This window comes from Argiope bruennichi, chromosome 7 (assembly GCF_947563725.1).
Source record: "Argiope bruennichi chromosome 7, qqArgBrue1.1, whole genome shotgun sequence".
Taxonomy (NCBI): domain Eukaryota; kingdom Metazoa; phylum Arthropoda; class Arachnida; order Araneae; family Araneidae; genus Argiope; species Argiope bruennichi.
The window spans coordinates 90,534,731-90,562,166 of NC_079157.1; the positions used below are offsets into that span (position 1 = coordinate 90,534,731).

Here is a 27,436-nt window from a genome sequence, read left to right on the forward strand (position 1 = left end):
CTGTTCAAAGGACTGACTGCTTTGCCAATTTATACTTTCACATGAATGTAAACATGATTATTGAAAAACGCAACTTCTTAGGTAAATGAAATTTGATAAGTGTCCTCATTAATTAAATTATAGTTCTTTATCAAATTTTGAATTCAATCGTTGAAAAAAAATACGTTCTTAGATTATTTACATAATGCATATTCGCTTTTCTGTAATACTCGAAACATGAAACTCTCATGTATGGTATTCTGAAAATAAAAACATGAACACTCGTGGTGGACACGCCCTAGCTCGAAGTCCACAACTTAATGCCGAAGCACTTTTAATAACACTTTTATATAGAGATATTTTCGGAAAAAATCACTCATTCTGTTTAAAATTATAAATAAATTTTAGTGATAAAGCAAGAATGTTTTATAAATATTTCAGGCTGATTCGTTTGGATTAACCATCTGATGTGAATTTTAAAATAAATTTAACTTTCCCGGGCAGAAAATGTGGAAAAATTATAATCTCCTCAAAATTTCAATGCATTTCCAAGGGCACTAAATGAACATGGCCGATCATAATTTGAAGCTTAAAATTATTTTGTTAAATTCAAATTATGAGTAAGAGATACATTTGAAGTTCTTTGATGCAAATAAATATTCTTTGCGAAAAAAAAAAAATTGTTCATCAAAAGCAGAAAAGGAGGAATAATTTTGCGTCAGATTTAAATCTGTAATTAATTTAAACAGGTGATTAAGTTAGGAATACAAAAGTTACTTTTCGATATTTATATATTAACGGCATGCAGATGATAAATCGCCAAATAAATTACCAAAAAATCTTATGCTAATAATTTATAACTAAAATCTCATTATGTTCGTTTTTAGTCATATGATTAGTTCGTAAGTATTCATATTACCTGTTGTCCTTCTTTGCATTCTGTTTTTCTGCTACTTAGCTGTGATTGCTGTTTTTATTTTCTCTTATACGTAATATAGAGAAAGTATAATAATCGTCAAAGAATTCGAACTCCAGATTTTGACGAATCTTCATGTTTTAGATCCCCCCCCCTATGCTCGAAAAACACATCTTTGGAAAATGTCCATGTGTCTGTCTGTGACAAAAATAACTCTAAAATGGTTTAAACCAGTAAAATTCACTAAACGTACTTCAAATTTGAGTCAAATCTGTTCAGAGAAATTCCATTTGTCCAGCTGTGTGAATATAAATTAACAAGATAACTACAAAACGAAGAAAACTAAATGGATAAAATTTGGTGTACAGATTTATCATCTATAGTATAGACACCTGTCAAATTTTGACCAAAACCTAAGATTTGTTGACTGTCAGTTGGTCGGTACTTTCAGAAACATGTAAATACGATAAATCAAATTTGGTATAGAATTTTATGATTGCAACTACTTTCGATCGGCCGAAAAAAGTGTGTCTGAAATACAAATTCGATTTTGGGATACTATTAACCGCATGCCACAGATTAATCGCCAAATTACTCGCCAAGAGTGACGCTATAGCTAGGCTAAATTCATGCCAAAAGTTAAAAAGTATTGTATGCGAATGCCATATAGCATGTTCTCTGCCAATATAAGTGTGATAAAGAGTATGCGAGAAAGTTTTGAGGCAACTTCTCCCGCTGGTTTTATATAGTGTAAGTAAATGTTGTACTACAAATAAAATACTTGTTTTTTTTTAATTTGTGCACTAAATGGCGAAACTGTTGGAAAGAAAAGTTTGAAAAATGGTTTGAAAGTAAGGTTTATTATATCAGGGTGTATGGTAAATGAAAATTGGGATTTGATAGTGTAGATGGCTTACTGTCGTTCTCATTTACTGTAATTTCTTTCAAAACAGTTTGCAGCTTCTATAAATATTGATCATCGGTAGTCGTTTGTGTCTGGTTTTCATTGCTGTATTTAAATGCCAGATTGTCTTGGAGTTTCATATTCGAGAAGGTTCTGGTGCGAGATTTCATGGCTTGACACTTTGCGGCCTTCCTGAGAACCAAAAGAGATGTTTTTCGTAACTTTAGAATCTTTGTCACTAGACGCTGTAGACTTTTCACTGTCTTCTGCAGATTTTGCTGTGTTTTTCTGATCATCTGTGGAAGTCTGGCCTTTCATCTTATCATCCTGATCACTTGTCGACTTTCTGGATCTCGCCGTATTTTCTTGATCTTTTGATGAACTTTTTGGATTTCCTGGAGTTTTTCTAAATCTTGGCGACTTTTTAGCAGTCGTCGAGCCTTGCGAACCCTTTGGCGACTTTCTACTTGATGGTATTTTGCTGTCTTTAGGTTTACTTGGCGACTTTTCATCTTTTGGAGATTTTTTTGTATTACTTGATTTCTTCAATGCTGACGAATTTTTGCGGGCAGCACCTGGAGACTTTTTAGCAGAAGGTGATTTGCCTTTTGGTTCAGATACCTTCCTAACCGGAGATTTGCTTTTAGGATTTTTGTCTGATGAACTAAGGAACCTAGTGACCTGTTCAGTTGAGCTTCTGCTAGATCGTCCTAACTGGGAGGATGTTGACTTGGCGGGATCTCTATTAATTTTGGGTTGCAGTTTTTTATATGGTGAGATAGAAGCGATCTTTTTGGTGCCTGGGTTTCTGCTTTCAGAGTTACTCCTGGTATTTGGCTCTACTGACTTCTTGATGACGATATTGTCTCGAACCTCGATGTCGCTCATACTCAACTCATGCGATGTTGACCTGTCAGCTTCTACATTCATACCGGAGATATTGTGTCGAATCATTAATGGATTTTTACCTGTAATCAGAATGTTTTTGAAAAAATAGAAATTTATTTGCTTTGTGTGTTTATCAGACTGAAACGGGGTGAACCGGAGCTTAACCCCCTTCTTCGCCAAATTACGATAACGCGCCAAAGCTGGCAACCTCCAGACTGGCAAACTTATTATCTTTCGCCTTTATTATGCGCTATGATTGGACATTGCTCCCTCGCTTTTGAACATTTCGAAAAACACGGCGCAAGACCGTTGTCGGCGAGTTGGCGATTTTTGAAAATTGCACCAAGCAGGGGGTTAAACTCCGGTCGTACCCTGAAACGTAGCATAATAGCTATTACACAAAAGTATTTCAGCTAGACAATATTATTGTACAATTTTCGCCAAGTACGTCAAAATCATTGCCAATCGTCCGAAAATTCGCCAAATATCTGTTGTTTTGAATGTTTAACAGGAAAAACAACGAAAGACTTATAGTGCAGTAATAAATATTATTACGATGACGTTTAGAGAGAAATCGCTTCGAAATAATTTTAAATTATTCCATTTATTACACAAAAGAATAACAGTGGATATAATGTTAATAGATGAAAGACATGCTTAACCTGAGAATTGCAAGCATTATCAGTGATACAATATTTTCAATTAGATTGCTATCGAATTGTACTTATCATCGAATTATACGAGAAAATAAAATGTAAGTATCTGTATATAATGGAATTCATACCTATGTTTTGTATATCCCATATACTAACATTTGGAATACAGAATGCGATAGAAGATGCGGAATACTGGGTAGAATTCATTTTATTTTGATGTGGAAAGTTTTTTACGGAGTGCTTGTAAAAATTTCTGTTTATATTATGTCTGAAAATGCTGTTAAATGAAATTTCTTCTTTTCATAGTGAAACTAATTTTATCTCGTGGCAAAAATAACTATCACTCAGCAATTGCCAACCACAAATCGTCTCGCACGATGCCGCGGTTTCAGTTTGTTACGATAATTTATAAGGAGGAAAGTGATTTTCTGAAAATCTATTTAAAAATAATTCAAATAAAACACAGTTGTGCAATTGGGACATATATTCATACTTTGATGCATAGAGTGAATACAAACAAAGCTAAAAGAAAATTCTACGTAGTGATTGATATGTAAGATCAGTCGGAAATATGAGATTGTTTTGGAAATGTATGGCAGAATGAGGTTAAGCTGTTAAGAGGGTAATGATGAGGTTCTTTATTTCAAATTATCCTTGCAATTGGGACTAATCTTATTTCTGTTTTTCATCTAATCTCTAATTAAACAGTAATTTGTGGTAAAAATTAATGGTAAATAAAGCTATGATTTGTTAGACTGGCAACACAATTAACTGTTATTTTTTCCCTCCCTACAATAATACAGTAAACCTAATCAAATTAGAAACAAATATTAAGTTTAAATGCAAAAAGGAATCAAAAAGAAAGAAATAACGAATCCGGCCTGAAGATTTTTTCAAGGGTCATCCTCAGGCAAAGATTCAAACCAGGGATTTATCTCTGTCAGGGGTCTGACTTTCGTCGAAAATATTGACCCCTCGTGACCCGAAAATCCCAAGAAATTGAGGTTTCGGAGATAAGAATTAGTATCACAAAATATAGGATAATAAATTACACAATAGCAAGCAAAATATTATTTCAAAATTTTTGAATCTAAGCAAGATCACAGCAAAATTGAATAAAACCAAACTACAAAAAGACCATTTAATCATAAAACCAAAAAAAACATCCTTAAAATATAAAAGCAAAGCAGATACCAGTTGAAAGTAAAACACCAAAAAAAAAATGTGAAGAAAATAAGCCTATTAGTGCGACGCACAATGTTAAATTAAGTTTAACTTTCCCGCACTTAAAACTACATACGCCTACCATGCTTGGTAAAAGTCCCTCTTCATCATCAAAGGGCTAGTTATAAGTTTTTTGGAGTTTTACTTTCAACTGGCATATGTTTTGCTTTAATATTTTAAGAATGTTTTTTGGTTTATGATTAAATGGTCTTTTTGTAGTTTGGTTTTATTCAATTTTGCTGTGGTGTTGCTTAGATTCAAAAATTTTGAAATAATATTTTGCTTCATATTTTGTAATTTATTGTCCTGTATTTTGTGATACTAATTCTTATCTCCGAAACCTCACTTTCTTGGGATTTTCGAGTCACGAAAGGTCAATATTTTCGACGAAAATCAGATCCCTGGTTTGAATCCTTGCCTGAGGGTGACCCTTGAAAAAGTCTTCCGGCCAGATTCATTATTTCTTTCTTTTTGGTTCCTTTTTTGCATTTAAACTTAATATTTGTTTCTAATTCGGTTAAATTCATTTGTGTTTTAGTTGTAGCAGCATTAGCGCTCTCTAAATACAATTAATTTGGTTCAGGAAATATTTATTTTTAAATTGAATTTCATAATGATTGTCTTTTTGATTGACAGTAAACCTAAGTCTGTTTCCCCTCCCCCCTCTTTTTTTTAACAGTTAAAAATTTTTGGCTTATATGTTCAGAAGTTTTGGAAGAAATAGGAGCAGTAATAACTAGCAAACAAACATGAAAAAAAAAAGCTAACAAACAAACTGCATCAAAATATAAATATTTTATTGATACTAAATGTCAGAGAGCAGTCGATACTTATGTAAACCGCTTGCCTTAATCGTCGCCAAAAAAAGTCGCCGGCTGAAATATATTTAATGTGCCTCTTCACATTGCTAAGGATGCATGCTCATAACATTAATGCTCATAACCACAGCTGTTCGACTCAACAAGTCAAAAAATTCGAACACAAATCAACAATAGGGTTGCTAGAAAAACATATCAATATAGCTTTGGGTAACTATATGATTACAAATTCAAGGACCACATTAAAATAGATTTGACTGGACATGAGTTTAATGTATGATTGCCAAGTTTGAATTATTTTGAGGCTCTCGCCAAACGCAATCATGGCAATTTTTTATTGCAGCCTTAAAAGCCGCTTATTACCATTTTGATTAGTTAGAACGGACGGACCTTTGGCGAGTTCTTTGGCGATAAAGAAACCATACATTTCAATAAATCCTGAAAAATCGAATTCTCATAGGTTCTCTCACAACTAAAATTCGACTGTGTTCGCCAACGGCATTAATCTATTTTAAATGAGCAAAGTCTGTCAATTCGGGAAAATTTCTTGCACTAATCATTGACATGAAGCATATCAACATCATTGGCAAATGAAACTTTTAATCCTACTAGCAATTAAAATATTCAATGAGGATGATTTCAAAAAACTTAGAGTGTTAATTTTAATTTTTATTGATTTAACTTAAAATAATATCCGGTTACGAACCTTCTATATTTTTTTCGAGATTTTCTCGCCAAAAATCTGGTAATCCTTACCATTTTTATTTCAGTCTTAAGAGGTTTATTACCATTTGTTGCAACCATCTAAGAGGATGGACTTTTGACAAATTTTTAAACCGTTGGCATGAATTTGTTGTACTTGATGAAAAGCTAGATACTAATATTAGATCTTCTCTTTTATTATGTGAGAGTAGGAGGTTATTTTGGTTTGAGGTTTTTGAAGACACAAAATGCACAGGCAGAAAATTGGTGATTTATCGCTTTTGAAGCATCAATTTTTCGCTTTTAAGGATATTAGAAAATGATAAAGAGCAGTGACATTTGGCAACTTATAGTCAACAAAAAGTGGCAACTTGGCGCGAATGTCCACCATATACCCGATTCTTCTGTCTGACCAATAAAGGGAAGGGTCGTAAGAAGTTATCGCCCGAAGAAGCAGAAAGAAGAAAACGGAAATCAAAATGAAACAGCGAGCAAAACGAAAACGGTGTAATATATAAGGCTTTTCTAGCTGGCAAAAAAGGTTTTGGAACTCAAAAGTTTTTGATTAAAAAAAAAAACCCATCGTTTTCTAAAAATTAATTGATCATTCCAAACCAGTTTAAACGGAATTTCTGAAAAAAAAAAAAAAAAAATCTGCCTTATGCGCAATCTCCATGTCACTTGATTGTTTCAAACCAGTTTAAACTGGTGAATTTGGAAAAAGGCAGCGAAAGAATTATTTTACAAAAACAGGCGCATCTCAAAATGCGCATTTTGGAATTGGAGTCCTATAATGTTCGACCTTTACTGTTCTATTCAGGAATCGAAACTATTACTTTTGGATGAATTTACCCAGTAGATAGGTGATATTCAGTGAATAAGATATGCCTATTTCAATTATTTGTTATGAGTTGTCCTTTTTTCCGTTTGATAAGTTTTCTTTTGGCACATTTTTACTTTTTGTATTTTTGGCCAGTACTGTTTTTATTTTAATTGGAAAATAGTGTATTTGTTAAATAAAATTGTTCAAATGGTAATTCAATTTTATGGATTATCCCCGCTAGATATGCCACCTGATTCTGCTGCTACTACTCAGCATTTATTATGTTACTAAATAAAATATAAACATCTCTATTTTTCATTTAGCCCCTGTTATGGTGAAATCAACAGCTTCTGGCGCATGCACAATAACTCGGGGGGGGGGGGTCTCCGTGTCTAAGAATAAAATGTGAAATACTGAACATCAAAACAGGATAACAACTAACCTGCTATAGCAGCAAAAGATTGTCTCCTTTCCTGCTTTTGTTTCTGTAGTTTTTCCTTCTTTTTCTTCAGCACCTCTGCAGCTATTGCAAATAAAATAATAACTATTAAGCTTATCAATATCATAATCAAGTAGTAAAGTAGTAATCAAGTAGTAAAGTAGTAATCAAGTAGTTATCAATATTATAATCAAGTAGTACATGGCATAAATAATGTATTATTCCAGATTCTTAAACGATGCATCGTTATGACTAATTTGAATGCAGTTTGAAATTAAAAATTATCAAAATAATTTTTAGAAGAATATATATTTCCCTTTTATTAGTCGTATGAAATTCCGTATGAATTTCCTATGAAATTCTTTATGCCATTTTGATATCCTTGCTTTCTTTCGTTCCATTTTTTAAAATAGAAATAATAAACATGTTTTTAATAAATTTAATAAAAATAATTATTTATTGTTTTATTATATTTTATTAACAAGCAATTTTTTAATTTAATTATTTAACAATTTTAGTATATAAAATTTACACTATTAAAATATTTTCTGAATTATGAATAAGTCGATGGATTTAATTAAAAGTCAGCTCTCTATCGATTGGGACCCCCTGACATAATGAATTTGAGAAAAAAAAAATAGATTTCAATATTCCATGATATTTGTATAATAACGAATTATGAAAGAAATACAATAAAATAGAAAATATTTTAGGTAAAAAAAATATTCTCTTTTTGGTATACTAGTAAAAATGTGTTTTTGAAAACTGTTCTTATTGAATTTACTAATATGTATCGACTTCCAATCATTGATATAAGTTCATTTATGTTGGTTTTGTATTAAAATCCCAACTTTTACTGTAAGTATATCAAAAATATTTTAGCATTTTAATTTTCGTTCATGGGGACTCACGTCATTAAATTCCATTTAAACAAAAGAATAACTTTTTTTATTAGTTATGAATTTAAAAAAAACCCTATTTTATGTATGGAATTATCGCTGGAAGAATTAGATTTTTAATTTAAAGGGATTTCCGAAAAGATTATCAAAATTAAACGAAGAGAGAACTTTATGCTTATTTTCATCAGTATGATGCAAATGATAATAATGCTTTAAGATAATTATGATAATATATGCCACGAGTGACTGTGAGGGAATAAAATCAACAAATGAAAATACATTAAATTAACAGATGTAAAATACAGTGATATTGTTTGTAAACGTTACATTTATCTTACACCTTTTAGGAAAATCAAAAGAATGTAATTTAAAAAAAAAGAATTAATTAAAATTTAAAACTAAAAAAAATGAGAAGGAGAAAATTAAAAAAAAAAGTAATAATAAATATTAAGGACTGGCAAAAAAAAAAAGTTTCTTACATTGACATGTTTAGCGCCATATTATCGATATTTGGCATTATTAGATTTAATTTTTGAAAACAAATTCAAAAAATAATTCACTAAGATGAAAATCATTTGAATACTCGGAATCTTGAAAATATTTGATATTCCGGCCATATTTATTCAAGGAACAATGCAAATCAAATAGAGAAACAGAATATTTATTTGTATATCTAATGATGGAACAAAAAGAAGAACAAAAAATCAGGACTGCTTTTTTTTTTCGTAATTACGTCATTGTTGCAGATGATTGCTAAATGGCTCTCAAATAAAGTCCAAGAAACAAAAGAAAACAATTTTTACCCTGTGCTGCAGACTCTCCCAAGGGTACTTCCACAGCTTCTTCCTCCCCTTCAGCAAATGGTTTCTTCATCACATCCTTAGATCTTTGCTTCGACGGATGAGCTGCAAAATAATAGTATAAAAACCCCTAAAGATTTGAGAAAATTCTACTTAAGGTTAGATATAATTTCAAGTATACTTTCAATAGATTGAATTAATGTGGTGACATCATTTTGCCTTTCAATTTTAAATTTAATGTAAGCCATAAGTGATCTAGTGAGATAGGATTTGGTCTAAAAATCTCGAATCGGAAGAAAGAGATTATGGGTTTTATTATCTGGTTACGCTCTCAGTCTGAGTCATACAGATATAGTTCGTGTAGTCAAGTCGGCTGGTGATAGTTACCCTTCAAGAGTTACATAAATGCTCACCAGTCACCTCTGGAAAGCTCACTATACCCATATATTTATGCCAAATGAGCTTTCCATCAGTAGATGATGCGCCAATGATGCCAGTTTGAGCCAATGATGCCAATGCGCCAATGATGCGCCAGACTCATAAGAGTCATGTAAAAAAAATAAGAGCCCAGTCATGCATAGACAAATCATTCGCTCCAGTTTTTGTTAACCGGCAAATGGCAAGGAATTGCTCAATGTAGTCGTGTCGGCTGATGGAAATTTGCATTTGTAATAATGCTTAGTCAGCTGGTCACCAGAGGCAGTTAGTATATAATAAATGGTAACATATTTTACATTCCTATACAATTACGTCAATTGATATCTATCATGAATTATTTTGTGAAAATTAGTTGAATTATATTTTCTAAGGGTTGTTTAATTATTTTCTCGATAAATCGTTTTTTAATACTATCGGGGAAATCTATGTTCCCTTTTTTATTTATTCATATTATTCATATGATAATTTCATACCTTGGATACATTGTATCTCAACCGAGGAAAAGTGCGAATAGTTACTCTATAGACAATCGAAGCGTAAGTTTTTTGTTTGTTTGTTTAGAAAGGTATTTTTCTGTTTTCCTGTCTTAATTGTACTTTCAAGAAGAGATTTCGCTTAGTTTTATTCTGCTATTTTAAATTTTGAAAGGTGTATGCTTGGGAAACAGATCATAGGTATTACTGTTCGTTTCAGATTCCTGAGACTAGCACTTTTCGATGTTGGCACTTCGCTAAGAGGTGGTACGCGGAAAGGTGAGCGGTTCTTACGCCTCCCAATTCCGAGAATAATTTGATTTCATCCTATTGCTAAATGCAAACATCTCCTCCTTTCATCTTCCCTCTCACTCCTTTTATGACGAAATAAACTCCTTTTCTGACACTTTAAACCCTTCTCAAAGGCGCTGAGGATTTCAGAATCCGAGGAAGAACAGTAGTCTTGCACTTACCAGTTATCTGTTTTGGCATCCCGAAGGAGGCCGGCATGTGTGGCCAATCCACATTCACAAATTCATGCTTCATAGCTTCAGCAGCACTCACTCTGGCATTCGGTTCAATGATAAGAATTTGTTCCAGGAACTCGTGGCAGAGTTCAAAGTCAAGAGGGTTGAAGAACACGTTCTGGAAGGTGTCTTCCATCAGATATTCCAAGTACTCCCTGTGCAGTAAAACTTTCTGGACGAAAGGCCACACATCATGGTGCCATAGTGTAAAATAGTTACTTCGGTCGCCACTAAGTGAAAGGTTGGTTAGGAGGTCCAGAGAAAGGATGCCATACTGCCACATATCTGCCTTGTCACCAGTAAACTGGACTGCGTTGGTAATTGCACTGGGGGCTTGCCCATGGCACCAGTGCGTGAACTCAGGAGGTTCGTACAGCTCAAGGAAGTGGAACTTAGCTGGTACCTGTTGGAAAGTCAAATCGAAACATCTATTAATATTCTTTCATCTTTAAATTTATAGCATTTTTAATAATAAAATATGAAACCAATAAGTACTCTAACGTAATTAGGGATTGCAATACCGGTATACCGGGATACCGAATACCGGTATTTTGAGCCATTTGTACAATTTTGTAATACCGGTATTCACAAGTTTAAATACCGGTTTTTCGGTATTTACTAGAAATTTTTAAAATTGTCTCCACTATATGCTGAAGTATCGCGAAAATAGCAAAATAGTATAGGTTTTTGTTTTTATGTCTCCCTAACATGCGAAATTAATTAGCTAATGAATGGCTTAATTAAGTGCTTAAATCTAAATGAGCGAAATATGGATTATCCCTGAAAGAAGATATTGTATCCAAGACGGCTGATGGAGAAACAATTATGAAAAAAGTTGGAAAGTTGATTGGCGAAAATCAGCAGTTGTGCTATGCGCATGGAACTCAATGAGGAGTAATAGATGTATTATACCAAAAATAAAAAGAACAGAAGAATCCAAATACTGTGGATATTGGAACTTCGGATTTCAACTTTGAAAAGAGTAAGAGTGAGAGTGATATTGACAATGTAATTGTTGAAGAAGATATTGCTAATGAGGATGAAATATCAACCTATCAAGAATTACTTCCTATAATTTATAAAGTTTGAAAAATTGTTAAGATATTTAAACGTTCCCCTATAAAAAGAATATATTACTAAAATATATACTAACTGAAAATAAAACAGAATATATGTTAATATTAGATTCTAAAACACGTTGGAACAGTTTACTCCTAATGATGGAACGATTTGTGAAACTGAGAAATCCAATCCAAAAAGCAATAATCGACTTAAACCTGTAAATTAATTTTTCAGATAGTGAATTCGACTTAATATCCAGAACTGAATCAGCTCTACTTCCAATAAAACTGGCTATTGAGGCATTATGCCAGAGAGAATCTAATTTATTAACAGCTAATGCAACAATAAATTTCATGTTGCACTCACTGAAAGAACAGCACACATCACTATCTGAAGAATTATATATTACATTAAAAAATCGCACAGAAGAAAGGCATACCGAAATAGAATATTTCTTACTGTATTTAAATAATTATAATGATTTTAAAAATGAAAATGAAAAAGAAGAAAAGAGACTAACCAATTCAAATCTGATCAAGTTTAGAGTAAATTTTCTTAAAATATTTTATCCACAAACCTATCCACATTCAGAAGAACTCGGTACAGTTATCGAAGATTATGATGTCACTACTGTCGATAGTGAGAAGGAATTGTCTCTTGAACAAAAATTAGAATTAGCGATAAATAAAAAAATGTCAACGAATCAAAATACAATACAGAAATCAGCTATATCCAAAACCATTCGACGAGAAATCGATTTATTTGAAGATGAGGGATTTAGAGTAAATACTTTGAAAAAGTATATCGAGCATTGCTAACAGTACCACCAACTAGCGTAGATACCGAAAGAGCGTTTTCCACAGCTGGTCATTTTTACACAAAATCACTTTTCAGGCTTAATGACAGTACAATGGATGCATTATGTTTTTTAAGATCCATTTCAAACATTTGTAATAATACCACAGACTGAATAGTGATATTTACACTTTTTTTTGTGATTTAAATAAATAAGATGTTTCTTTACTTTTTTGTGATTATATACTGTTATAATTTATAAGTTACAAATTATTTTTTGTGATATTTACACTCGCTAACAAAACTGGCAAATAAAACAAAGAAACACCTGTGTTTTCTTTCTTTTTCTAAAATTTCTAATACCGGTATTAAGATTTAAAAAATACCGAATACCGGTATTGAAATTTTGGTCCGGTATTGCAATCCCTAAACGCAATTATCAACTGTCAAATATTTTTTTTACTGCAATGTAGTGAAACATGTATATCCGTAGGCGATTTTTAATGATACCTTTCCCTGAAATAATATCTAATTTACCCCCCCCTCATAATTGTCCTTAATTACAAACTTAAAATTAATTACATCTTTTAAAAATCGCTTTCTATATCGGCAATTAATAGTTCTTCAAAAATGTTAATAATATTAATTTAATCGTGTCAACTACATTTTATCAAAAAGAAAGAAAGTGCTATTGAAAAATACCCATAGAGCATTCTGATTGATTAAGCAATGTATTCAAATTGGCAAGATCGGTTTCAAAAATTTCAAGATCAAAACTTTTCTCGCAGACTTTCAAATAAAGGCCTTATTTCCCACCCCAGCATAAAATTGTGGACCCAAATGAATTAAGGAAACATGACATTGGCGAACAATAGCAATGAAATATTGGTCTTTGGGGTGAATTTAGAATTTACTGAATCTTCGAATGATTTTTCAAATTTCATACGTTTAAGTTATTGTGTTTTTGATTTATCGTGTTGTTATGTTTTGTGAAAATACATACCGACAGACAAGCAATCTCTTGACAGATTTGGTTCTAAATCTGATAAATATAGATATTAAATCCATGTATCAAATGTTATCCAATTAGGTTTTTTGTTTTGTAGATATCTTTTCATATTAGAACAATTGGGCATAAAGATTTTATGTGAATGGGTTTCGGACAAAATTTAGAAGAAATTTACAAATTTATAGTAAAGTCCATATACCAAATTTCATCCATCTAGCTCAAAACAATTTTGGATAATCTTTGTCACAGACAGACAGATATAATGCCAAAAATATTCCCTTCGGTTAAGTCTGAAATATAATGATTCGACAAAATCGCAAGGTCGAATCCTTTAATAGTTACAATACTTTATCTTTGCACTTCTTAGTGTACGAGAAATTAAAAAAGCATATATATATACTTTAACGCTTATAAATAAATTGAAATTATTGAGGAATTATTTTTCAAAATGGGTAAGAACCCGATTTGGAAAATGTATTACATATTATATTTTAATTGCAAAATACAATTCATAGAACTAACTTTCATTGTTTTCACTATTTGTCAAGCATTCATCATAAAGTTCCTTTTCAATGAAACATAACCAAGGAAAAAGTGTAAAAAGAACTTTCAAACGATCAAGCATGTGTTTTACCCTTTCAACACAATGCAAGGTATTACCAGTTCTTTTGTGTATAGTATCAATACAACTAAGAACAAATTAGTGTTGAAAATATTTTTTTTTACCAAACCTCAAGACAAATTTTCATCTCTTACAAAATCTGAATTACTAACAATCCTTTTGTAATTCTTTAACATGTGGCAGGAAACAGGATAAAAAAAACCTTATTTACCTTGGTCAACACCTACACTTACTTAAAAGGAAAAAACATCTAGAATTGATAAGAGCAAAATAAAAACAAAGCTTAAAGTTCACGAACACAAAATAAAAAGAATTCTGTAATTAAAATATTAGTTTTTCCTTAAAGTATATTCTTGTTCTGATAGAAGACGGAAGACCATTCTATCTGCTTCTCGAGGCCATCCATTTAAGTAACGATGACTTTTTCTGTGTTGAGATCATTTAATTAAATGGTGAAAGATTGAGACAATGGACTGTTAAAATAATGTTCGTACCATTGAAGAATTTTCGTGTGACGTCATTTTCTAGAATTCAAGAACAATAAAAGACAAACGATTATTTGCCCTCTGGAAAAATTGTCGTTTGGTCTTGTTACTGTGTGATGTCACATTCAACTAAATGTTGTATTCGGACATTTAAAAAAAATGGAAGGATCTTTTGCAATTTTGTATACCTATTTCTTTCGATTGAAAGCTTTATTCTTTAAGTTTAGATTTAAATAATTTTAAAGATATTTTACAAATATTTTTTCAATGGTATTGTCATTGTTACTAATTAAATCCAAATTATTTTCATTGTTGCTGTTAATAATTCATCCTGTTTCTTTCGGGTTTTTTTTCCCCTCTTCTATTGTTGACGATCGGGCAATGAATATTTTTCTCTTTTTTCCATATTAAATAGGTTTCTGTTTAAAGCATGTTTTTAATAAAATTGTGTACTAAATAAGGAAGTTAAGCTAAGAAATATTCGGAAGTTAAGCTAACGTTTAACTTCCGAACTAAGAAATAATGAATGTTTTTTTAAAAAAATTTCGTGTTTGTGAACAGTTTTATATTATGTTAGTTTTGCCCTTTTATTTTTGCCTTTTTCTTTTGCTTGTTTTATTCGATGATTTTTTTTTATTAAATCAGTGAAATTTTTATTTAAAAAATCCTTTGAAAGAGTAAGTAAAATCTAAAACATTTTTTTTTGTAATACATCGAAAATTTCAAAGTTGAATAATTCTTTTTTCTACTCTGATTTTTTTTTTTTTTTTTCTTCTTCTTTTACGACTTTGCTTCGATTCAGTAAGCATATTACTGGATTAGTTAAAAGTTTAATCACTTCTCTTTCAAAACTAAACCTCAAATTTTACGTGGAATAAATAGAAAATCAGAGAGGCATGTGACGCAATGAACATAACTATACAGGGCTTTTAAAATATTACGAGGTACATGTCCATTAAAATTTGAAATTTAAAAATATATTGCTGAAGAAGTCGTTAAAATTAAGCTATCTAAAAAAGAAATAATTGAACTTTTACGTTAATTAATTAAATTATTATCAAATTAAATTTTGAAAATAATTCTAGTGAACCAGCTAGTCGTCAAAAGCGACTAGTAAGAAATAAAAATTGAGCAAATTGGCATTATTATTGGAGCCGGCGGATGTGGTCTTTGTTTTTATTACTTATTTCAAATATATTTATAATGCTTTCCCCATATTATCTTGCGAACATAAATTAGATTAATTTTAATTGTATTTGAACCAATGATTTAGTACGAAGTGGGGTATTTTCGGCTGCATTCATTCATATAAAAGGGTGGAAATGGAAGGGAGTTGAAATTTTTATTTCTCCATAGTGTCTTTAAGGATCAATATAGAAAGCTAGTTTCATTAAATGAATTATCATGTATTGTCATAAAAAACTTTCGTGATGAAATCTGCCATTGTTTAGGAGTTATAAGCCGAATATTGATTTTCAACAATTAATTGTGGACAACTTTTAACATTCCCATCAGACATTTGTCGAAAAAATTTATTAATTGCAGTCTTAAATTCTTTTTCAAAAGCATCGCTCCGACTCATAAAATTGCAGGCCGAAGAATGTAAAATTTTCTTCTCTTTGTATATCAGAACAAAAAGAAATCTATTTTTGATTTTCGGTTCACTGTTAGCGATTATTTTTAAATAAAAATCGATGAATTCGTATATTTTTGTATATAAAAATAATTAGGAATTATTAAGAATTTTTTTATTGACAAATATTAAAAAATATTCACGTTTCAATGTGTTAAATGAAATTTCTGCTGCTTCATTTTAAAAATGTGCATCAAAAACTATGAATGTTTGAAACTGAAAACAAGAAATGTTAATTGGTAAACATTTAAATGCATATGATTTATTTAGGCTATCGTCTGCGGTTTTGTTTAATGACATATTCACAAAAAGTTCATTTCACAATTATCGTCTGCTCTTTTGTTTAAAACTTTATTCGCTCTAAGTTCACCTCGAGATCAAATTCGAAGGTTAACAGGGCGAATTTTGCTCTACTTCTCTCGGACGGGGACACTGATTGAGTTAAAGGTAAAGTGATTTCGAAAATCCGCCACATGGCCTATTAAACTAAATTTAGTTTTAAAAACAAGATTGCTAAGACTTTGAACTCAATAAAATTCTATTTAGGGCAATGCGGAAATGTTGATTGTGATATTAGAAAAGTCCTACATTTCATTTTCAGATCTATTCGGAGAAACTCTATGCGTATTTCCAAAAATTATTTTAATTCGCTACATATTTCAGACAGATTTTAATGTCTATTGAACGAATTTTACACATGGAGAGATTAAAAGTTTGTTAATAAATATGTTTTAATGCAATGTCTTATATTAAGAAAAGCTTGAACATTAAGTAATGAGTATGTCACACAATTTTACAAAAACTTTTTCTTTTGCATATAATTAATCGCTATGTATTCTGTACTATACAATGTCCGATTTTTAATAATAGAATTTAAGGTGTACTTACACACTAGAAGGTTTTAAAAAAAATTTTTACTTTAAAAATCCAGTTTTTTTTCAGTAAGTCATTAATATATCTTTAAACTCATTTCAGTGATAAAAAATCATATTGCACTAATTGTTAATTAATTAAATAATATTTAATAAGCTAATTAGCATATTTTTGAAACATGATATCTTAAATACTAATTTCTACAGATACATAATTCTAGTTGGAAATGATGCCTAATATTAGTCTCCATGTTGTCTGCCTCAAACAAGTTATAAAAATGTATAGTTTTTTTTAACAATTTTTTCATCAACGATGAATAGAAAAAGCGATATTTTTTCTGTCATTTTAACTTTTAAATAGCTATTAAAAATTTAATTCTATAAATATAACTTTGATTGAAGCACAAAACATCCACTGCTTCATTTAGATTATTTTGATATATAAATATTTGTATTTGATTAATTTCTTATTAAAATTATGATTGTTTGAGTGAAGCAACATGGTGGAAAAATATCATTCTTCATAAAATGAGTTTAAAAAAAAAACGAAACTAGAGTTTTTAGTGAAAGTACCTCAAGAAAAATAATTATAACACTAGAAATATTCCGATTATTGACAACATCTTGGTATCGTTTGAAAGCTAAAGGATAAGAGAACATTTTGAAGCAATAAAAAAAAATATATTCGATATTTTGAACGATTTTGGAAGTTCCAAGTGTGCACTTACATCTTAAGTGAAATTAAATTATTGTGTTAGAAATATTGTGAAAATTGTGATTTTACGTCTGACTAGTATACTTATATGGACACAATGAACTTCCCTTATCTTTGTTAATTTATATAAAGAATAATTACACCAACTCTATAATTATATAAAGGTCAAAATCGTAAATTTTACTGCCAATAAACTCTGGTTTCGTTATAAAGCAAATTTAGTTTTATTTCCATCTTTTAATGCGAAAGACATCTTTCTATATCAGTTCTGGACGAACTATTACATTATAAAAATGTTTGCTGACTTTCGATTCGCCTTATATATAATCACAAAGGAATTACCTTCATCCTTTCTTTTATACCTACTTAAAAATAATTAACTGTGTTCGCGACATCATCGACAAAACTGAAGTTGGAATACCAAGGACCCCTCCCCCCCCACACACACAAACCGGCCAACGCCCAATCCGTCAATGTAGTGGCCAAGGATAGAGTTACATCCCATCATTGTAGAGCAAATATTTCGTCCCTACAACATTTCTATGCATACCAAGGAAGGGATAACCTGCTTACTTATATTACAGTTTCTCATTTATGTACTCAGGCTGCACTCTCCGGTTGGGTTAATTTTGTATGTAGTTGTAATCTAAAGATTTAAAAACTTACATTAAGAACCATTCGTTCCTTATCCTTAAGAATATTTAAGACCATGTATATTTTGTAGAACATACATACTTTGGACCATGCATCCCTTAGAGTTCTATGAAAATTTAAAGACATTCGAGTTCTGGAGGAACAAGAATTCCTTAAAGGTATATAAATATTTAAAGATAATCCTTCCCTGGTTTCTTGCAAGACTATGAAAATTTAAAGACATTCATTTACTGGAGGACCATGCATTCATTAGAAGTCTATGAATATTTAAAGCCATTCGTTTTCTGGTTTCTTAGAGGTCTACAATATTCATTTTTGGAGCACTATGCATTCCTTAGAGGACTATGAATATTTAGAGACATTCATTTCTTGGTTTCTTAGAGATCTATGAATATTTAGAAGCATTCGTTCCCTGGAGGACCATGCATTTTTTAGAGGACTATGAATATTTAGAGACATTCGTTTCCTGATTTCTTAGTTAATTTTTCTTGATTTATGAAAATTTAAAGACATTTTTTTCCTAGAGGATCATGATTCCTTAGAGAATTATGGATATTTAGAGACATTCGTTTCCTGGAGGACCATGCATTCCTTGGAAGTCTACGAATATTTAAAGTCATTCGTTTTCTGGGAGACAATGCATTCCTTACAGAACTATGAAATTAGATGGACCCTGAATGTTTAGAACATGAAATCCGTCGCGTGCATTATAGAATCGAATAGAAAACGAAAGATACCAACCTCCCTGCTGTCTGAGAGGAGTGAGAAGTCCCCCAGACAAGCCCTTCCATTGTCCTTGAGAAAAACGTTATCCAGCTTCAGGTCGAGATGACAGAGCTGCTGGCTGTGCAGGTAGTCCAAGGCAGTGGCCACATCCCCAAGCCAGATGCGGCAAAGTCCGAAGCTCAGCTCTTCCCGGTAGAATTGAGGTTCGTTCACACACCTGTGAAAAAACACAAGCATATATGAAGTAAAACTGTTTTTGGTTTTTTTGAAGAAAATTTTTCTAGTCATTTTACGAATATCTATTTTGTGGTGTCCTAAATACTCTGAATTCTAAAAGAAAAGAATGCCTCAAACACTCAGAAGTTTGCTTACAAATTTTAAGGGTAAAAGAAGTATGAAAAAGTTAATCATTTTTATTTTTACATATACACAATGACAAAATATTTCAAGTTTTAAAAAATTTCACCACAAATCTTTAGCGAATTTGCACGTTTTAGAACCTCTCTGAGACTAAAAATCACATTTTTTGGAATTATGTTTATCTGTGTTTTGAACAAACTAACTCAAAAACGCTTGGCACTAGAGAGACAGATGGAATTCAGTGTGTAATGTTTGCATCAAAATAATAGACTTCTGTCTAGCCTTACGCGAAATGAATAGAAGGGAAGTCTGTCTGTCCGAACTGCTTGTGAACACGATAACTCAAAAACGCAGAGGACCATATGGATGAAACTTGACATAATTATTTATAATCAAAAATGTAAGTGGGTAATAAATTTTGGATCAAATTTATTAAAGAGAAGAACGCCTGTACATTCGAATGTATCGAACACACCTTCCACATACACTTACTAAATCAAAAGGGAATCTTTCGAATTCTGAAGACCCATGCATGCATTAATGTCATTAATGTTAATGCACTAGAAAATGCACTAGAAAAAATGCACTAGTAAAAAAAAATTATGAAGCGCAAAACGTGTCATACTGCGTCTCCCTAAAACTTTCTCGCATACACTGTGAAAAAGGTGTTACTTCCCCCGTCCCTCACATAAAATTACGTATTTTGGACAATGACATGAATGTCACGAATACTCAAATTTTTACTTTTTGAGTCTCGTACATGAGTGTTTTCTACTTCGTAGTACAGTGAAGAAAATCGAATATACATCTTGAACGTTTTTTGTTGAGCTATTGAAATCAAAATTTAGGACGAAATTACAATTTTAGGAATAAAATCAGAAATCAAATTTTATTTATTAAAATCGCAGTTCATTTTAATGGCGTTTACATGAAACCCTTTAACAGATTTGATTCAAAATTTGATACAGATCTGTGGGTCAAACAGATCCAAAATATGTCTACCAAATTTCATTTACCTAGCTCTTTACGTTTTGCAGTTATCTTGTTCATATGCACTCCGAAAGCCAAACATTTTCAGCAAATGGGCTTCATTAAAAACTAGAAAAAAATCTGCGGTACTTTTCCGTTAGCCGGGAGCAAATGTCGCCAATTGTGAACCAAATGTGAATTTGGCGGAATTCTACGTTATTTGGCGATTTTTCGCTTTTAATCTATAGTTTGTAGATAGGCTCATATAGGCATAATTTCATTCATCTAGCTTTTTCTTAATTACAGTGAGGCATCCAGTTACCACAGAATTAAACCGTATAAACAGGCGTTATTATGATTGGCTGTTGTGCTCATTAACTATCCAAATTTCAGCATAAGAAAATAGTGGCCAGCAAAAGTTCAAAGAATCTTCAAAATGTTGGTGAAAGGCTATAAAACTTCTCCATCATTTCTTTTAATATTTTTAAATTTCCAAGGTATTGTAATATTGAGTTAAAATTACTATCCGTAATGAATGCTCCTCTAATTCCTTTGAGTTCGACGCATTGTGTTATGTACGCTGTCTTGCATCCGTCCGAATCTGTAGAAGTAATCAGGAAATCTTCAATGTCCGATATAATTTGCAATAGCATCGGGTGAAATATTCTTTTTACAATTTTGGGTTCCGGTTTGAATTCAGATGTTATGCATCCTTTGCACGGCATTATCCATCTATCCTGCCGCTGTATAGTCATCTCTCTTCTAATTTCTTCCTTTAATATTTGGAAAGAAATTCATCCAGCTTAACCTGTTAACTAACCCCCGGGGGGCACCTCGAAATGAGGATGAGATGCTTCCGGCATGGTGGTTGGATCTCGTCACGCTTGAGGGTACACTAATAGACATGAGGGTACACAAATAGGGAGGATCTGACTCCTCCCATCGATGACGGGACGTACTTCCTTCAGGAAGGGTTGTACCGTGGCCGGTGATGGCCCTTAGGATTCAACCACAGTTCCCGCCAGTGTTGCTGTTGCGGCGGTCTGGTCATTCAGCCTTATGATTTAAAACCGTGTGCCTTCGTGGCGGGTTGGAGAATCAGTTGGTTGATTTAACCTGTTAACTGGGTATGACGAAATATTTCGTCATACACGAACTGCTACAGCAATGGGCATGACAACATTTTTCGTCATGGAAATTTGCCTTAATATTTTAAACGTTCCATTGTCCCCATTGTGAAGTGAGTTGAACAAAAGTTTATTCCGCAGTTAACAGGTTAAAGTCTTTTTTGAGTTATCGTATTTACAAAGAGACGTAACTCCAAAAAAGTGCTTCTAGCGTTCATAGAAGTCTGAAATTTGGAGATTCGTCAAAATCTCGAGTTAGAAATTTTAAACCATTAAAACAATTAGAATACTTTGTCTTTAAACACTTTGTATAAATCGATTTTACGGAATCGGAAGGTTTATAATGCACAAATAATTCCACAAAATTTCCAAGACAACTTTTAATTTTTGTAGATTACAATGCTTTATCTTAATATCATTCGTATACGACAACAATAATTTTGATTCGTCATGAAATTTAAAAGATCTCTTTTCAGAGCTGGAAATAGTATTTAAATCCGTATAATAATAGTCTGCTCAGAGAGCTAAACCGTAGTGACAAGTTCGGTCCTAAATACTGAAAGGATGAAAATAGCCGTTTTAAGATGAACTCTGTTGATGTTGATATATTTTCAAACAAAAGAGGAAAGTTAAAAATAGGTGGCGGGGAGGACCGGAGGAGGGTGTGAATGTGAAACTAGAGACAAAATGCTTGAAACAGACGAGGAGATAAAAAAATAATAATGAAATCCGCGAACTCAGCAAAAACCGAGGAAAGTGTGTGTTGCACTAAAAATAACCGAACTTTCGTACCGACTTGGAGAAGAAATTCTTTGATACATTTGGATTTTTTTTTCCCGCCTTAATATCAGACTTTTATCTCGGACACTTATTTCTGCCATGAAAGAATGCTTGGTCTGAAATTACCTTTTACTTCAAATCACACATTGCAGTCTATTTCTAGAAGATTTAATAATTATTTATTTTTTCATATTGGAAGTATACAAACAGAAAATATATTAATCGCCAAAAAAAAATCGATTTCGAGATTTTAATGTATTTATAAATTTTAATTTCATTTATATATTTCCAAAATGACTTAATATATTCTAGAATCCGAAAAACACAATTTTTGAATTGTCTATATCTGCTAATGCAGTAACTAAATATTGCAGCAAGTTGCAGATAAGAAATCTGGTATGTAACCTTTCTGTTATCTTTACATATTTCTAACAAATTTATGGTGAAACTTGTCTATGGGAAATCTGTCTGTCCGTCCATCTATATCAATATGAACACGATATAGTTTATGTCAATGGAAGAAATTAAGAATACCGTCTATATTTAAATTTAGATAAACCGCTTAAATATAATTTCATGATGTATATAATAATAAATATAATTCTATGATTCCATCAAATCGATAGGCATTTAATTATCTTATTGAAGTTCTTTTATCTTGTACATGAACTTTTCTAACGGAAACTGTCCCATAACATCACTGCAATATTAAAAACCAAATGCCCGTTTTATCTATCTTCTAAGTTTCGTAGTACTGTATCTTCACTTTTTTATTCGTTTTGTAAACTACATAGATATTAATCGTTCTTCATTAGCTTTTAACAATCGAAGAAAATCACACGATCAAATATTTGATGAAACAGTGAAGATGGTTTGAATTTCAGGACAACAATGTAATCTGTTGGAAATATGTCACATATTTTTAAAAAATTTCAAAAATTTAGGAAAATTTTCCCAATTTAATTGGTATTATTAAAAACATAAATTTTTGAACTTTGAAACGATATAAAAATCATTTTTGTGCAATATTTTCGAAAGTTATAGCGGAAAAAAATGCTAAAATGCAACTTAATTTTCAATTAATTAAAATTTCAAGAAAAAATTGCTCCAAGTAGCACATTTCTATTCTAAAGATACCGACTTTGGAATTTGTTAGTCAAACGGTCTGGTCTGTATAAAATGCCAGTTCACACACGCATTCATCTTTATTAGATGAATGCGTGTGTGTGATCTTTGTTAGAAAAGATACAAAAAAAAAATTCTGTCTTTACTACTGTTCATTTCAGTATTCTGAGACAACCACTTTTCGGCAGTTCTATCTCACTAAGGATTGACATACGGAAAGATGTGCGCCAGTTCCGGAATTTACTTTATTGTTAAATGTTTCATCTTTCATCTCACCCCTATTTTGCCGAATTAAATCCATCCTAACGCATGCGCAAAAGAGCGGAGGGTTTTAGAATCCATTGGCAAACAATATCTACTATTAGGCACTCCGGAATACTTTAGTGTAAATAAAATGTTGCCAGTACTCGATTTTGATCTTTCGGTGGCGTATGATTTTCTTTAGAGCTTTCCAGTCAGATAAATTGTTTCGCAGGGACTCATATTCCCCATCTGGAATTAACTTGTAAGGTTTGGATCTTGTATACAATCACAATTCCATAATTCCGAAAATGGTTTCTTTTGTCCGATTCTCAGTGGTCAGATAAGCTGAGTTTAATCTTAATCTTGAGTTTAAACCATCAGATAAATACAATATTTTCTCTGGTAAATACAATATTTCACGATAAATATAATAAAGTAAAAAACGAATGCATATAAAGGCCACTTACATCCAGAGATCTTTCCTCATGGCGGGCATTATGAAAACGGTGCAGCTGTCGAGTGTGATGTACTCGATGAGGGGCAAAATGGTGTCATGCTGTAACTTCGGCCACCAAGTCAGCTCCATTTCGCTGGTGTCGATAGTGCACTTGATCGCCAGAGCACGCTTCTCCGTGTCATCATACACCAAAGACACCCAGCCATACCCTCCCTGGGCCAAGAATTCAACGTATCTGCAAAGGGGAAATGGAAGGTTAACATTAAAAAGCCTCTAAAAGCTAGAGAAATGTCTAGACGCTGTAAATATTACCAAAAATGTATTGGAAAAATTATTTTATTATAAAAAAATAGCGAAAAATGTTTTATTGAATGTTCAGTTTAAGAATAGATTATCTCTTCCATTTTGATTTTCTGCTAGCAGAGACGAAATCTATTTTTAGTAATTTAAATTATCAATATACTTGAAATAATTGAAAAAAACCAGGAAATTAACTCCCAAACTTTAATCATTGGTCCGATTTCGCTATTGTTTTATTTTGTATCAAAGCTTATAATTTCTAGATATGCTACCAATGATTTTTCGCCCTTTACACATTTTACCATCAGCCATTTTTGAAAGATATCTCAGAGTCACTACACATTCTCTATGAGGAAGAAATCAACGATGAAGTATCCCAGCTCTAAACATTGTACGGATTTCGCCAATATTCATTTCATACTAGTAGACTTTGGCAACAGTCTGGCTCGTCGGAAATACTGTTTACCACTAATTTCAGTTAAAACCGTTCGGATATAACTTCCTATCCGTGACACCATGAAATTGCTAAACAGTAAAGATCACTTTAATTGTTTTACATATGCTCCGTTCATTGTGATCATGAAACTTCCTGCTGGTGGTCAGTCCTGTGACGTCATAACCCTATTAAAAATGTAAAAATTCGGATATTCGATATTTTAAATTTTACAACTGAGACTTCACTCTTTTTGTAAGTCGTGGAAACTACGGAAAACATAATACTTATTCTTTAATTTTCCATAATAGATAAAAATCACTATCAGATTATCGAAAAAAGAAATAAAAACGTTTTGTTTGAACTTTCTTTTAAACGTTACATTTGAATTTCAGAGCAACAATGTAATCTGTCGTTGGTAATGAGGCAATGTATTTATATAAAAAACTGCCAAAATTCAGAAAAATCCGCACGATTATTAAATTGGCAAATCTCCTTATTATTAAATTGATAAATTATCATTTGGCAAATGAAAACTTTTCAAGTCCTCCTACACAGGGCAAAGAAATAATATCATTAGAAATTTACTTTAACCGGCATTAGTGCTTAATTTACGAGGTTTTCTGTAATGTTTAGCAAAATTTAGAATTTGAGAAAATAGAATATAAAAATGTACGATAGCAATAAAACATAAACTATACAAATATAAAAATCAATGTAACATCACAAAAATGAAGGCTGAAACAAAACTCAAACGATTTTACTAAGAAAATGGTTTAGAAATTAAGATTATTGAATAAAAAACGTAATTAATATTTTCGCCAAAAAAAAAAAAAGATTTTCCAATGCAGTTACCAAAAGACTACCTGTAATTTCTTTGAACTTGCAAATAATTAATGGCTCTTTTGCTTTCTACAATCAGTTCTTGATCGTCAGCATCCGGATCGGTTTTTAAAAACTCTTCTGCCATTTTGTTTATAAAATGAAAAACCCTTACTTCCAAAAAAATTAATGCTGAGTTTTAATTTAATTTATGTGAATTTGGAAAAACTAATGAAACTGACTGAAAACTGCTCCTAAAGAATAAATTTCCTAAATACTGTATTTTTAGTAATATATTTGTTATTCAACAAGAATGGATTAATAAGTATTATTGTTGGAAAACAATCATTTTTTCATAAAAAAGGTTATGAGGCTTTAAAGATTATGATATTGCTTCAATTATTGGGTGTATTATTGTACTGGTAGGATCTCTATCAACAATAGGGGAAAAATAGTGTTCTATTGAACAAACCGTTTAATCAAACATTATCAAATTTGGCTCAAATATATTTTTAAAGATGCAAATGTATGATTATTGGAGATTTTTAATAGTTTTCAAAGTTTTAATTCATCAAGAATTAAACGAAATTTAGCTTTTTTCCCCATGATAATTCCAAAAAATATTATTGCACAAAATCAATTTTTAAACCATTTTAAAAGTAAAAAAAGAAAATCTTTTTAATGATGCGAATGTAATTGTCTACCAAATTTTTTTTCTAAACGTTTGGTAATTTAAAAAATAATTTTTTTTTTGCATAATTTGCAGCAATAAATTCCATTATTAAATTGAAACGCAAATCTTTTTCATTTTTTCGTCAAGCAATTTAATCACGTGACTTTCTTTCATTGTCGAAAGATAAGAAAACAGGATTCTGTTAAATATCTGTATAGTTTACACGATAAAACACAAGATCAAGACTTTTGTTTTATATAAAAAGTGAAATTGTAACAGCGCGAAAATTAGAAGATACATGAATGGGAAGGTTACCTTGATAGTTAAGTTCTGATGATATGAGACTTGATTCTATTGCGATAATTCATACTGAATAGAACAGGTTAAGTCTACTCAAATAATAGGCTTTGATGACTGTTATAACTGGAAGCTTAAAAAAAAAAAAAAAAAAAACACTTTTTTGTGTGTGGTGATGGAGGTGGGGGAGGGGAACATGAACATTAAATTATGCATCAGGAATTTAACTGAAAATAAACGCAAACAATATTCTTGACGAACCAGCTTTTCGCTAATGTCGTTTAGTAGGAAATAAAGAGAGAAAATAATTTCAACAATTGGTGATTCAGAAAAAAAAAAAAAAAAATTCATTCACTCTACCCATTAGCTCTTATAAAGAATGTTTATACAGAATTAAAAGAATAAATGGAATTTTAATGGTATTGTGCTGCAAAGTTCTTAGTGTTGTCATTCTTGAAATTTATACTTTTACTCAAGACTTTATAAGCACATCGTAGAAAATCACTTATTCGGTATCAGTTTTTCAGATGTCCTAGATTCAAATATTTTAGCATTTTAATCAAATTACCTGGGTCCAAATCATAAAGCAATTCCTGTCTTTGAATGTCAATTTGATAACCTCTAGATAGAAATAAATTGCCGAAATTGCTTTCAAATGATGATTCAATCAATAATTTCTAAAAATTCTGTATTGGAGCCTTTTTAACAGATACTTTAATCGACTGAATTTAATACATTAAAAATTACATCTGGCCATAAATGTGCAGAATTTACGTGTTATTTGTTAAGAA

General features: G+C 31.4%; 1 protein-coding gene across 1 annotated transcript; it reads right to left on the bottom strand.

The window, feature by feature from the left end:
• Positions 1-1,777: 1,777 nt before the first annotated feature.
• On the bottom strand, positions 1,778-25,823 carry LOC129975472 (serine/threonine-protein kinase ULK3-like). Its single transcript, XM_056088533.1, has 7 exons — positions 25,720-25,823; positions 24,131-24,355; positions 19,075-19,276; positions 10,433-10,889; positions 9,052-9,153; positions 7,353-7,433; positions 1,778-2,767 (listed from the first exon to the last, which is right to left on the bottom strand). Exons 1-7 carry the CDS (start codon positions 25,821-25,823, stop codon positions 1,911-1,913), a joined length of 2,028 nt encoding a protein of 675 aa, XP_055944508.1. The 3' UTR covers positions 1,778-1,910.
• Positions 25,824-27,436: the final 1,613 nt, after the last annotated feature.